Source organism: Fusarium oxysporum, chromosome 9 (genome assembly GCF_000149955.1).
Source record: "Fusarium oxysporum f. sp. lycopersici 4287 chromosome 9, whole genome shotgun sequence".
NCBI classification, from domain to species: Eukaryota; Fungi; Ascomycota; class Sordariomycetes; order Hypocreales; family Nectriaceae; genus Fusarium; species Fusarium oxysporum.
The window spans coordinates 1001121-1014130 of record NC_030994.1 but is presented as its reverse complement, the minus strand read 5'-3'; the positions used below and the strand labels follow the sequence as shown (position 1 = coordinate 1014130).

Below are 13010 nucleotides of genomic sequence, written 5' to 3'. Positions count from 1 at the left end.
GCCAAATCGTGCATCAAAGAAAGCATCTCAATTGGGCTGAGTCATGGCATTCATGGAGACCAGCCAGAATTACGCCATAGCAAGGCCCAGGTTTTTTCACCTAAAAACTCATAGAATCACTTCTTTTGGGATAATTGAGTTTCAAAGCACTATTGACTAACATATCTATACCCGAAAGGTCCCAATTTTTATCGGGTTGAGTCACTCTGAGATTGAGCGACTTCAATATCAAACTTTAAGACCTGGAGCGACCCCAGTCCGATCTTTCTGTATAACCTCTCACAAGTACATCAGTGCAGACATCGTGGAGAGACTTCGACAACCTCATACGATCATGCCAGCTGTGACTATGGCTGAAAACACTACTCTAAACGGCGATTCTCGTCAACATTATGGTCAGTATTTACCTTTATCATTGCATGCTTCCTTCAGCATCTCCCTCTTCCTTCATCCCTTTCATGCCCTTCTCCCCTCATTATTATAGAAGACCGGTGACTGAATACCTGTAAGAAAGAACGCAATCACAGCCCGAGAACCCGTTCTCTGCCCTCATTCCTGAGCAGCAGATAGCGATTGTTCCAGAATTCACTCTCGAGTCCGGAGTTACACTCTATAACCTACCGGTTGCTTATACAACTCGCGGCAAACTCAATGAAGAGGGCAATAATGCCATGGTAATCTGCCATGCTCTCACTGGAAGTGCCGATGTGGGCGACTGGTGGGGTCCTCTACTTGGAGGTCCTGGTCGAGCTTTTGACACTTCGAGATTCTTTATTGTTTGTATGAACAGTCTTGGCAGTCCTTATGGCACTGCAAGCCCAGTAACTGCCAAGGATAATGATCCAAGCAAAGGTCGATATGGACCCGAGTTCCCTCTCACCACAATTCGAGATGATGTCAAGTGAGTTCAGATTCCTATAATCTCGACACCTGCGTTCATGTTCGCTTGAACAAGAAACAATGGCTAACTATTGACAGCCTTCACAAGCTCATCCTTGATGATCTAGGCGTGAAGCAACTTGCTGCTGTTGTTGGAGGTTCTCTTGGTGGCATGTTTGTGCTTGAGTGGGCATACTTTGGCAAGGACTATATCCGATGCATCGTCCCTATCGCGACCTCAAGCAGACACAGCGCCTGGGGTATCAGCTGGGGTGAGGCTCAACGACAGAGCATCTACGCCGACCCCAAGTACGACGATGGATATTATTCCTTCGATGACCCCCCTTCCACTGGTCTGGGTGCGGCTCGTATGTCTGCTCTGCTCACATATCGAAGTCGTAACTCTTTCGAGTCCAGATTTGGACGCAACATCCCTGACCCATCCAAGGTCCAAACCATTGGAGGTCGACCTCGCCCCTCAACTCCCTCAGAGGCACACTTCCATATTCACAACGATGGCCATGTTGTAAAGCGTACATCGATATCTCGTCAGAACAGCACAACTGATGCAGCCTCAAGTGCTGAGTCACCTGCTCTGCCCGACAGCGTGGCGGATCCCCAATTCCATGGACCTACCAATAGCAGTCTCACTGGAGGAGAGATGCCTCAGTCACACTATTTCTCTGCCCAGTCGTATCTACGATACCAGGGACGTAAGTTCGTTACGCGATTCGACAGCAACTGCTACATTGCCATGACTCGTAAGTTGGACACGCATGACGTGTCACGCAACCGAGCAGACACCATTGCAGATGCACTAGCTATGATCCAACAACCCACGCTTGTTTTGGGAATTGAGAGCGATGGCCTCTTCACTTTTGCTGAGCAAGAGGAGATCGCACAGCACGTACCTAATGCACGCCTCGAGCGAATCGAGAGTCCTGAGGGTCACGATGCATTTTTGTTGCAGTTTGAGCAGGTCAACAACTATGTTCTCTCATTTTTCAAGGAGGTCTTGCCTGATATCATGTTTAAGGATGGCGAAGCACCTGAGGAGGCCAGTGTTGGACAAATCACCAAGTCGAGCACATTTGGAGAAGCTGAAGTTGAGGATATTACTGCTTGGTAGATTGCTTGGAGTAATATCAGGATGGCGCTCGATGCCGTACCGCAGAAAACATTAGACAAGAATGAAAATCATGATGACGAGTTTGAATATGCACAATTGGATTGTCAATGCGTTGTCTTCTAACCGAGTGATTGCTTCATCGAATCTTATGTCAGACCAGACTGTCTTGTGACGATTTCTAGGCACGAATAGCATGCAACATCGCCGATTATATTAGGCAGGCAGCGCAAGTCTAACAGAAATTCACATTGGAGCCTTAGGGAGTCCAAGATAATTAATCGGAAATCTCCCACATTCACCTTGAGCCTATCCTAAGCTCGTCTAATATTATTATTACTGTGGGATCGAGATCGAAGTTCCCAAATTCCCTGGACGAGAGAGAGAACCACCGACTCATACCACATCTCAGCAACTGGGATGTCTGAAGTGCACAATGAATATCGTAAGATTTTGCAAACTTGAACCCATTGCAGTTAAACCACAGGATCTCGAAGCCATCCAAGATCACCTTCTATCAGTTCACGTTCTAGTTGAGACAATGCTAGGCTTCGGCACTGAAGTTGAGCTCTGTATCGGTACTTAGACATGTGGGTAAACCCATCAGAGCATTCTAGAACACGCACACATGTTGTTCTAGAGTGACAATGGAACCATGCGATGCAGTCAATGACAAGTGCCGAGTCGATCATCACGATGCTACCCGTCCACTTATTAACCGCATCCACTGCCTAGCGATACAGGAATACGCGAGTCCGCGGATGTGTGAGAGACATTGAGGGAGAGACCACAGCTGTCTTAGGGCCTACAGGAAAGAATCTAGAAGGGTCTGAGAAGTGTTGAAACTTTGAAGCCTGAAGAAGCATTACACGATAGTCAATGTCCGTTAACTGGACTCGTGTTTCCTGTTCGCGGTACTATCTGGTAGCTAGCCACACTAACCAACCTTCGTTCTTCACAATGGTATTCACAATTATCGATATTTGATCTTGTCACATTCACGGCGTGAAGCCACCGAGTACATGGCGCTCTATGTTCCACAATAAACGATCGTGGTGGCGGCCAAGCTAAAACATGAGGCCGTCCCGAGTGACATGCCTGGAATGTAGATTGATGAAAACAGGACAAAGTTGAGCGGATACACCAATAGTATGGGCACTTCGCTTATTGACGCTCGATGCATTTCTCTCCGAGAGCTGTGTTACTGGCTGCTGAAGGTTCATGGTTACTGGATTCGAAGGCTACGGCCGTTGAGGGATCTATTTCTGTCGGGTGCCGCAATTAATTTTGATATCCATTTTAACAAACACGGGTTGAAGATTTAGATGACACTCCGGGCTTACGGGAGCCTTGTTTGTCTTGGGAGACAGCGTAGGGTGTTGTTGTGAACCCTTATGAACTGGATGTTTGTTGAGACGGCGACACGACACGACACGTTGGCACGCCGTTAGAGTCACTGCACATGAGAACATGGTGTATTAGTTTTCAACCTTTCACATGAGGTCCAGACGCTGGGCCAGGCATCTCTCTCGTCAGGCAATTCTGAGAGATTGGAATGTGAATCATGTCGAAGCATCTTCGGCACATGTCCTAACTCCATATCACATGTAGCAACTACAAGAGAACATCGTAGAACCGCCAATGTCTTATGATGATGCACTCTGTCTCTGCTCTTCCAATTACATACCGAGACATGCGCTTAGGCTACTTGGGCCTGCACCGCAAATGTTTCTCGACGTGGAACACTCTGATAGCCCACCGGCCCACTGACTGAGGAATTACTCAGCGCTACGGTATCGTCTACAACAATCCTATGAGGTAAAGGATTCGTAAACCTTTTAAAGTGAGGCACTGCACTATACAAAAGTTGTGACAAGGCAGTGGAGGGCCTTGTGGAAAGTAAACACACGTGGAGCACCGATTGGTTGAATTAGATAGAGGAACCAAACCTTGGCCCCTGTCAAATTCTAAGCGAAACAAGAGCTGAGAAGTTAAAAAGGCAACAAAGCGAGAAGCTGGTGACACGAGGTGAGAATCCATAAGCGTCGGGCGTTGTACCTTTGTTGGTCCGATTCGGTCGGAATTCATTCTCGACCGAGATGAAATTGAAAACGATGGGGGTTGAAGGGAGTGGCTAGCTTGGCCTTGAGTCAAGAAACCGTGTATAGTAAACAGAAAAATCTGTAGCAAATTGCCTAGAGGTATTCTTTAGGTAACGGTTTCAAGCGGCAAGCGTCGCAGATTGATAGGATTAGCAAAGCAAATCCAGGCACAGAGCAACAAGACCCGTAATGCGTTACTCTTTTCGTTAATATCAGGCGAGAGCCATTGTTCTTTCTGAGATCCATGCATACCGTGGCAAACTTGAGAATGCGGCTAGAAGCATTTTCGAAGCTGATATGGTGGAGTTTCTCTGACTGACAAAGTAACGTGCAAAAGATGGGGCCCTTGTCTTGTTTTCTCTTGGAGAATCAGAAAGAGGAAACCCGGTGTCGTTTCACATGATTGAGTAATGGATAAGTCAGAGTCAGAGTCACGTTTATCGTGTTACACTGTTATCCGTGTTTCTTTATGCGACAGCCGTGCACGACCCAGTCGGGAGTGATCTTGTCGTATGCCGGAAGCCGTCCGTAGGCTCTTTTACGATTGTGTAAGGGAATAAACCCACTGTATTTGTCTGGGCGGGTTGCACAATGTGTAGCGTTTACGTACAAGCAAGCAGAGAATACGCCCGTTTCGGTGCTTTTTCCTGTCATCATGTTGTTGATGGACTGCACGTGTTGATAGGCCTCGACACGAGATGAGGGGAAATTCGATAACGATGTTGTGTGAGTGTGATGCAGACAACATTGCCGATCTTTTCAATCCATCGTCATCGATGTGATGATACCTTCGGATGTATGGTACGAATTCAGGTCATCCATCACACGCGTCGATCAAAGGGCGTGAATAGAAGTGAAAGAAACGCCAGTCAATTCATGAAAGTTGCCGTTCGGCGAGATCTGCGACCAAGTGACCGCGGTGAGATTGAGTGGTGAGCCCAATGCGGAATGATGCGGATGATGGATCCCATGGAACGACTCTATTGCTTCTGGAAGCCTTCCCATGCAAGGGGAGGCAAGAAAACTTACGACATCTTTTCTAAGTGATAAAAAAGCTTAGGTAAGGTGAGTATATCTTAGCAAGCCTTTAGGTCAGTTTATTTTGGCACCTTAGTCTAACGTCAGAAGTTTTCTTGCTCCCTAGCAGAAGCAAACCTCATGGATCGATGCCTTAGGCACAAGGTTTGTCAGTGATTTGTTCTGGAAAAACAAGGGCCAAGGGGTCTTCCTTGTCTGACAAGTCAAGTCTGACGGAGTGCATCACATCTAATTTCTGTAACACGGCGTCAAATTTGGGAGTTGAAAAAGGTCAAGCGAACCAGGGTCGAGATGTCCCTGCGTAATAATAATCACGAAATAGCCTCTTTGACATGCAAGCCTCTTATTGAATAGACTCTGTATATGACATCCCAAGTCTCACCACACCCAAAAACTCACTACAAAAACGACCCTGTTCTTTCAAGTGGGGGGCAGCCATCTCAGTGTAAGACGCGGGCGTTAGGTTCGAATGCTCTCCACCAGGGCGAGTTTGGCCACTGACCTCCGATGCTTTCCAATTGGCTCTGCTGATTTAGTGGATTGCAGGGGGTGAGCAAGGGTGCATCTGCTTGAAAAGGGAGTCTCTTGAGTCTGGAGTGACGGGGTCTAGCTGAGTATGAAACCCTGGGCTGAGATTCACCTGGGCAAGATAGACTATCGACTTCTCTAGAGCTGGACCTTTTTCCTGTATGGACTCATATACTATGCTCGAAGGAGGAGGTGGTTAACAGAATGACCTGCTTCGAACAAGGCGGGCCTTGTGGGCTCTCTAAAAGCATGGGCAACTTGGTGTTCCATTCATCTCAGTGGTCTGCATCCAATGCTCAACTCTTACTGGTTCGGGGAGACTCGAGTGGGTGTGCAGTGGACTTTCCATCTTGCTTCTTCCTCGGCTTCCACTGTGGGCAGTGGCTTGGCCGGAGATTCCATTATGGAAGGCGTGCGCAGATGCGTCTCCACCATTGCACCTGCCTCAAAATCACCACCCATCCATCCATCACCCAGGGCATCCCCCATCCGCTACAAGGAAGGTACTGTGCCTTGACAAGCACGGCCTCGCACGCTATATCCGGCCGTATTCTCTATCAATCCCAACTGTCTGGACCCGTCAGGAATCCTCTCACTTCCCCATTTCATCTATCGTCGTTGTTGTTGGTGAGATCGTAATATTTTGTTCATTCTATTACCTCTTCTTCTCTGTACATTGCTAGGGCCTTGCCTTATCTTTACCTGCATCACCAACTATCGCATCCCCTTGACACCTACGAACCCGCATACTCCGACGGTCAACTACACCGAAACCCCGATCCATGGTATTCGATGTCGAACTTGAACTGTAGAACAAGTCTATCTTGCCCTCGATAAATCATCGTCGATTAATTTGGGGGTATTGGATTAGAAGGAAGTTACGTTTTGGCCTTCATATTGGAACATCGCCTTGAGCGGCTATCATCTTCGAAGTGAGGTGAACAACTCGACTCGACAACCACGAACCATAATTTGGGGAAACGACGATAGTATTGGATTGATCAGACTGGGCTGGAAATAACTTGTAAGAGTTGGATCAATTGCTGCGAAAATCACAAAGATTCAGAGTCTTGATTCTATGCATTCCTGATCTCTTAACGGAGCAGCACCCGAAGAGGTGGAGATCGGTATCGCGAAACTCATCCCGAAGCGTCCCCATACAGAACAACCCATGTCGTCGATTACGGATATCATCGCTCCTGATATTTACTCGCCTTCAACTTGAAAATGCCAGACTACGACGAAGACATGCTGCCTCCCCCGGCATCAGGCTCTCAGCAGGATCGCACTTGGGGTGGTAATAACGCTTTTCACAACTTCTTCAACGACTTCTCTCACATCCCCGACCCAAATCTTCGCCGCCGCCTTGCTTTATCTGAGATTGATAAAGTCCCCTTTGGTGCATACCGTATGTGATTCAGAGCTTTTTCTCACCGGTTATTGTTGAAGCTCATGCTGACCAAATTAGACGTCCGAGCCGTATTAGTGGCAGGTGTTGGTTTCTTCCTTGACTCTTACGATATTTTTGCCATCAACCTCATCACGATACTACTTGGAGTTGTCTTTTGGGGTGACCCTAATCCTCAGAACGGCTTCAGTGGCAATGATGGGTACCTACCTGACCGAGTTAACCAGGCTTTCAAAGCCTCTACGAGTGCTGGAATCGTAGTGGGAATGATCGTCTTTGGATGGCTAGCAGAGTTAGTACCACCTGTCTACACCGACTAACTTGATCATATCTTGGACATGAATGTGCTGACAACTCAAATAGTGGTTTTGGCCGCCGCCGTATGTATGGTGTCGAATTGGGTATTATCATCCTAGCGACGCTTTGCTGCGCTCTCATCTCCTCTAGCCCTGCAATGGGATCGACAGGTCTCCTAATCTTTTGGCGCATCATCATGGTAAGTCGGCAAAAATTTTACGTTTCGCAGCATTTCCTGACTATATCCAGGGTATTGGAATTGGCGGCGACTACCCGCTCTCAAGTGTCATTACCTCCGAGTAAGTGTCCTCGCTGTCATGTTGCCACTCAGACTTTGTGGCTGGGGTTTAGTTCATACCAATCGCCCTGATACGCCCTGATCAATTCAAGCTGACTGAGATCCCGCTAGGTTCGCTCCGACAAGGTGGCGCGGCGCTATGGTTGCTGCTGTCTTCTCTATGCAGGGACTTGGACAGCTCGCAGCTGCTATTGTTGCCCTAATCACTACTGTTGCTTTCAAGGACGCTTTTATCGGTGCTGCTGATGAAAGCCAATGCGGTTTCGAGTGTCGATTGGCCGCTGACCGAGCATGGCGAATTATTGTTGGAGTGGGTGCCATACCTGCTTGTGCCGCCCTCTATTACCGTATCACTATCCCGGAAACCCCTCGATATACCTTTGATGTTGAGCACGACGTCGAGAAAGCCGATGCCGACATTAAAGCATACGTTGCCAGCAAGTCTAAGGGTTCCTTTGACGTTGTTCATCAAGTCAGGAGTAAGCGCGTAGCTGGACGTAGCCTTGACGTCCCTCGTGCTTCCTGGTCTGATCTTATTTCCTTCTTCCGCCAATGGGCCAATTTCAAGATGCTATTAGGCACAACCTTGTCCTGGTTCTTTTTGGTAAGTGCTATTGTCAGACATTGCTTAACTCCTGCTAACTTCTATAAAGGACCTCGCTTTCTATGGTCTTGGCCTTAATAATACCTTTGTCCTTCAAGCTGTGGGCTACGGTGCTGGCAACTCCCTTTTTGAAAAGCTTCACAACCAAGCTGTCGGAATGATCATTTTGACATGTGCTGGATCGCTTCCTGGCTACTGGACTGCCATTCTTAGCGTCGACACCTTTGGCCGCAAGCCGTTACAGGTTTTCGGATTTCTTCTGCTCACCATTATCTTCTGTATCCTCGGCTTTGCTTACAAGAGCCTGTCACAGGGGGGTTTGCTTGCGCTCTATATTGTAGGCCAGTTTCTCTTCAATGCTGGCCCTAACACGACTACTTTCATCGTTCCTGGCGAATGTTTCCCTACCCGATATCGATCGACCGGCCATGGCATCTCGGCTGCCATGGGCAAAATAGGCGCAATTATTGCGCAGGGCATCAGCATCCCTATGGTGCGACAGGGATCCCCCGAGAGTTGTAAAGGCACCGATTGTTCACCAAACATGCACCGACTGCTCCAACTCTTTGCCCTTTTCATGTTGTTTGGTACTCTGGTGTCCTTGTTGATTCCTGAGACCAAGGGCATGACTTTGGAGGAGCTTTCTGGAGAACCCCGCACAAGCTACAATTCTGGATGCAATGGTAGTATCAGTCTTGGGTCACCAAAGCTCAGGGCTTGGAACCCCTTTGTCGGTGGTCAACCCGCAGGATTCTCGTATCCTAGATCCAGAATGAGTCACTTCCGAAAGAGTGACCGTGTTGGTATCATGACCTCACCGGAACTCATGGCGGAGACATCCCGACTTCGAAAACCTCGCATCTGGAGAAGACACCGCAAGGCCAAGTCGAGCAGCGGTACAGATATCGCTTTGAGCACTCGAAGCTCTGGTACAGGAGAGGATGAAATCTTCCCAGCAGGCCCCCCTGCATCTTCGTCTACTCCTCCACAGCCACCGCCGACTTGGGGAGCTGGCTGGGGACGGATAGATAGAGGAGGACCACCTCCGCTGTTGAACTCGGTCCAGCTGCAGGATGTTGGAAGTCTCTTGACGAAATGACCTGGATTGACAAAATTGGTGTCGTTCGCATGATTCGCATATCTCTGGCGTTGGTGGAATAATGAAATTTAGACTATGATACCTTAGATGTTTGTTTTTGCATAGTTGTCGAGTTGAACATCGACATTTGGAGGCTTGGGAGCAGAAGTGCTTCGCAACTTGTACGAATGAATAACGAATACAAAGAATCCCCAATTTATGAGCTGCAGACTTTGACAATCCAACTGAGTATGGATGATGATTGTGAAACTTCTAAAGCTTACGATACCGTGCTTGTCAATTATCAACGAGTCTACGAGGATACGTATGGAAACGGCAACTGGTACTTCATGCTAACAAGGCTGATGCTCGATTTCACAGTCTATTATTACAAGCTTCTTACAAAAGACTTCTTCTGCCAGACCATCTATGAGAACCTCAATACTATCCCAATTCTCTCGAAGTCTAACAAGGCGGTCTACCCCCCCCCCCTAACCCTTCTCAGACACAATGAAAGACCAATAACTTTGTCTAGTCTACCAAAAGGTCATCCACGGAGAATCTTGAGCGCTTCCTTCAAGTTGGCCACATCACGGGTCAACTTCTCACGACGATCTCGACTGAGCATATCTTCGCCGGCAATAGCCTCGAGCTGCTCAGGTGTCATGTGGAACACGACTTGGTCGGACAGAACGGTGAGGGGGCCATCGGTGTCGTCGAGGAGAAAGAAGTCGATGACTTGTCGGCAGACAACATCGACGAAGCGACTGCGGGCGATGTCATAGTAGGTCAAAAGAACATCGTGAATGTCCTGGCAGATGGTGGCCAGGTTGGTAGGGTTGGGTCTACCCTCGACAGCGTTACGAACATGTTTGGCAACTTCAATATTTGTTTCGTAACACAGTTGCAAGGCAGTTTGTGTAGTCTTCTCGACCAGCTCACCCAGATCTTCCCCTTTTGATCTATTCTCAGCTAGGTTGTTGCCAAAAGAGGGGTTGTAGGTGATGCTGCGGCCTTCGAACTCGACCTTCAAGAGGAATTCGGTGTGGTTAACTGCACGCTTGTACCGAGTCTGCAGGTCATCGACGAGGAAATTCCAGAGTTCTTCGCGAATAACCGGGTCGGGACAGCAGCTGTCAAGGACCTTGCTGATAAAGTGATGCACGATGAGAATGGCATTGGCGATATGGGCTCGGGCCATGCCAGACCACTTCTTGGATTGCTCTTTGAAGTTCTTGGGTAGCATCTCACCACCGAACTAAGAGACAAGTCAGAACATTCATCCAGGCAAGCGGCAGGAAAAGACAATACTTACAGTGCCGAGTTCATAAGCACGGGAAGAAAGCCACTCCCTCTCAATATACTGCATGATATCCTCTTCGTTCGGCTCCGGCCACTCGAATGCATCATGAAGAACGCCATCCTCCAGCTCTTGTTCTCCCAAAGCAGGGATGTCAAAAGAGATACCACGGCGGTACAAACCACAACGATCGTCGGTAGGCTCGGCCTTTGCTTCCTCTGAGGCTTCGTCTTCCTCGCTAGGGGCTGGGGTCACCTCTTTGTCGCTAGGACGATGGAACTTTCGTGTCTCGCCCCAGTCATAGACAGACTTCGCGAACTCCTCATTGATTTCGCGAATTCGGGTAATGAGCTTTAGATCTGTGCCAGTGTCGAAGAGATTCTCGCGGCTGTACTGTCCATCAAGACCACAGTGCTTGATACGAGTGAACTGAGCAGCAATCTGTCCGATATAGATACGCTGCTGCTCAGTAGTGCTGCGTGACTGACCCATGTCTTTGAGAAGTGTTTCAGTTTCTTTGAGAATAGTCGCAAGGTCCCCACGAACCTTGGGGAACTCGCTCTTGGTTCGGTCCATGAGGAGCTGTTGAACACGGACCTTGAGCGCCGGGATACCAAGTCTGTCAGGGGATAGCTTAGTCCAAGGCGCCCTGGAGAAAAACTCCTTCTCAGCGCGAGTTCGCTCCTCAGCACTGGAAGAACTGTCATCGGCACTTCGGTTCTTCACAACGCAGTATCCAAGCTGAAGATCTCTTCGCTTTCCACGAACGAGGTCCACCACAACAGCCTTCGTAGCCTCCTCGACAGCCAAGTCAGGCTTTGTGAGAACACCGAGAGTTCGCTTACCCTCAGGATCAACTTCCTTTGCGTAAGTGAGAATCTTTTGGTTCGCGATGTCGCCGTTACAAGGGACGACAGCGAGGATGATAGTGCGTGACTCTTGGATGTACTTTTGCACCATGTTCTTGACGAGCTCAATATCCTCCTTGGTAGTGACGCCAGGAGTGACGTTCTCAAACATTCCGGGAACATCGATGACGGTCAAGTGATCTTCGTTGGGGCCACTGATCTCGACGCGGAGAACATCGCGACTGAAGGCAGAGCCAGTAGAGCCATCACCAGACTCTGACTTGATACCCATAACTTTGGCAGCCTATCAATACTACGTTAGGCGATGCGATAAGTGATGAGAATATGTTACTTACATCTTTGAAGATCTGGGCAAACTCCTCGGCATCGAGGTTCGTGGCAGTGCGATGAAATGCCTTTGCTTGCTCTTCATCTGCATCGACAGCATGGATAGAGACAACGATGCTCTCCGTTTCCTCACGACGACAGATGATCTCTGTTGCATGGCGAGTGCAGAGAGTCACGGAGCGAGGGAAATGAAAGCCAGTGAGAGACTCGAGTACACTCGACTTTCCAGCACTCTGGTCACCAACGACAACCATCTATATGAGCGTTAGCTGAGAGTATCTGGCGCGAGATGATATAGGAGACATACCTGAGGGAGAGGCACCATGTTGGAGATGCCTAGCTCTCGCAGCTTGTCCATCTTGTCCAAGAGGGCTCGATTGCCGAGCCCTTGCTCGGACTTGACTGCCTTAGCGGTAGTCATCGTGACAAAATGAAGTACTTCGGAAGAGTATCTCTTGTATGTCGCTTGACGTGTCGATGGCTTGGGATGAGGAGAGATATATCGCCGTATGGATTTGACGATGGAAGAAGAAGAAGAAGAAGAAGAAGGAGAAGGAAAACAAATTAGCCAGGGGAGAGAAGAGAATTTATACGCTTGAGTACACCTTTGCCTGCGAATCACTCACGGACAGGAATCCAGGGACTGTCGGTTACTTGCAGTGGCTGCTAGTCGTGAGTGGCCGTCACCTCACTACAGGCCCTGCACCAAGGCCCAGCTATTTCTATATTTCTATTTAATACAGTTAAGGAGCCTTTAGAAGGCTATGCTACTTCTACCTTATCCATGCCATTGAATGTGATGGCGCAATCTGCGGCCTTGAGACCAGGCATAAATGGACTTGAAGCGGGATGCTGCATTCACCGAAACACCAGCCTAAATTAATGTGCGAATCTGAACCAATTGAGACTGAGATTCTGCCTTGTAGGTACCTATCAGATCTGGTCTCCAAATTCAACAGTTTTTGTCTTCTGTTATATGGTGATCTGCTGCGCCCTGCTATTGTGGTGGAGTTTCATCTCCAGAAAACGGGCCCGTATTCCTCTTTCTGTTGTCTCTTTTCTCAAGTTGTTGGTTGACCCTTGTAAAATGTCGACCAACTGCATAACATGATGTCTCAGCTCCTGGCTAGCAGGGTTGTTGTGATGTGATCTATGG

General features: G+C 48.5%; 3 protein-coding genes across 9 annotated transcripts; 2 read left to right on the top strand and 1 right to left on the bottom strand.

The window, feature by feature from the left end:
• Nucleotides 1-44: 44 nt before the first annotated feature.
• FOXG_09225 (homoserine O-acetyltransferase) lies at nt 45-2211 on the top strand. Of its 5 annotated transcripts, none has more exons than XM_018388284.1 (3): nt 45-395; nt 515-901; nt 979-2211. In XM_018388284.1, the coding sequence occupies exons 2-3, from the start codon at nt 672-674 to the stop codon at nt 2006-2008; spliced, it is 1260 nt and encodes a 419-aa protein (XP_018246313.1). In that variant the 5' UTR covers nt 45-395; nt 515-671; the 3' UTR covers nt 2009-2211. The 5 variants fall into 5 exon arrangements, with proteins under 5 accessions (XP_018246313.1, XP_018246311.1, XP_018246315.1 ...); XM_018388282.1 differs by having other exon boundaries at nt 511-901; XM_018388286.1 differs by having other exon boundaries at nt 515-2211.
• Nucleotides 2212-6133: 3922 nt separating this feature from the next.
• On the top strand, nt 6134-9613 carry FOXG_09224 (MFS transporter, PHS family, inorganic phosphate transporter). 3 transcript variants are annotated; one of them, XM_018388279.1, is made up of 6 exons: nt 6134-7081; nt 7142-7373; nt 7445-7577; nt 7628-7677; nt 7788-8280; nt 8330-9613. In XM_018388279.1, the coding sequence occupies exons 1-6, from the start codon at nt 6901-6903 to the stop codon at nt 9377-9379; spliced, it is 2139 nt and encodes a 712-aa protein (XP_018246308.1). In that variant the 5' UTR covers nt 6134-6900; the 3' UTR covers nt 9380-9613. The 3 variants fall into 3 exon arrangements, with proteins under 3 accessions (XP_018246308.1, XP_018246309.1, XP_018246310.1); XM_018388280.1 differs by lacking the exon at nt 6134-7081 and having other exon boundaries at nt 7099-7373; XM_018388281.1 differs by lacking the exon at nt 6134-7081 and having other exon boundaries at nt 7099-7373; nt 7628-8280.
• A 77-nt stretch (nt 9614-9690) lies between these two features.
• FOXG_09223 (uncharacterized protein) lies at nt 9691-12401 on the bottom strand. The gene is made up of 4 exons (XM_018388278.1): nt 12162-12401; nt 11863-12108; nt 10674-11810; nt 9691-10616 (listed from the first exon to the last, which is right to left on the bottom strand). Exons 1-4 carry the CDS (start codon nt 12273-12275, stop codon nt 9906-9908), a joined length of 2208 nt encoding a protein of 735 aa, XP_018246307.1. The 5' UTR covers nt 12276-12401; the 3' UTR covers nt 9691-9905.
• Between the last annotated feature and the right edge of the window lie 609 nt (nt 12402-13010).

Excerpts from the sequence above, each read along its gene's own strand:
- FOXG_09224 (XM_018388279.1), top strand. The coding sequence starts at position 6,901 with ATGCCAGACTACGACGAAGACATGCTGCCTCCCCCGGCATCAGGCTCT. Across the intron at positions 7,578-7,627 it reads TCTTTTGGCGCATCATCATG|GGTATTGGAATTGGCGGCGA; the intron begins GTAAGTCGGCAA and ends GACTATATCCAG. Across the intron at positions 7,678-7,787 it reads TCAAGTGTCATTACCTCCGA|GTTCGCTCCGACAAGGTGGC; the intron begins GTAAGTGTCCTC and ends AGATCCCGCTAG.
- FOXG_09223 (XM_018388278.1), bottom strand. The coding sequence starts at position 12,275 with ATGACTACCGCTAAGGCAGTCAAGTCCGAGCAAGGGCTCGGCAATCGA. Across the intron at positions 12,109-12,161 it reads ACATGGTGCCTCTCCCTCAG|ATGGTTGTCGTTGGTGACCA; the intron begins GTATGTCTCCTA and ends ACGCTCATATAG. Across the intron at positions 11,811-11,862 it reads TTGCCCAGATCTTCAAAGAT|GCTGCCAAAGTTATGGGTAT; the intron begins GTAAGTAACATA and ends TAGTATTGATAG.
- FOXG_09225 (XM_018388282.1), top strand. The coding sequence starts at position 335 with ATGCCAGCTGTGACTATGGCTGAAAACACTACTCTAAACGGCGATTCT. Across the intron at positions 396-510 it reads CGATTCTCGTCAACATTATG|AAAGAACGCAATCACAGCCC; the intron begins GTCAGTATTTAC and ends AATACCTGTAAG. Across the intron at positions 902-978 it reads ACAATTCGAGATGATGTCAA|CCTTCACAAGCTCATCCTTG; the intron begins GTGAGTTCAGAT and ends AACTATTGACAG.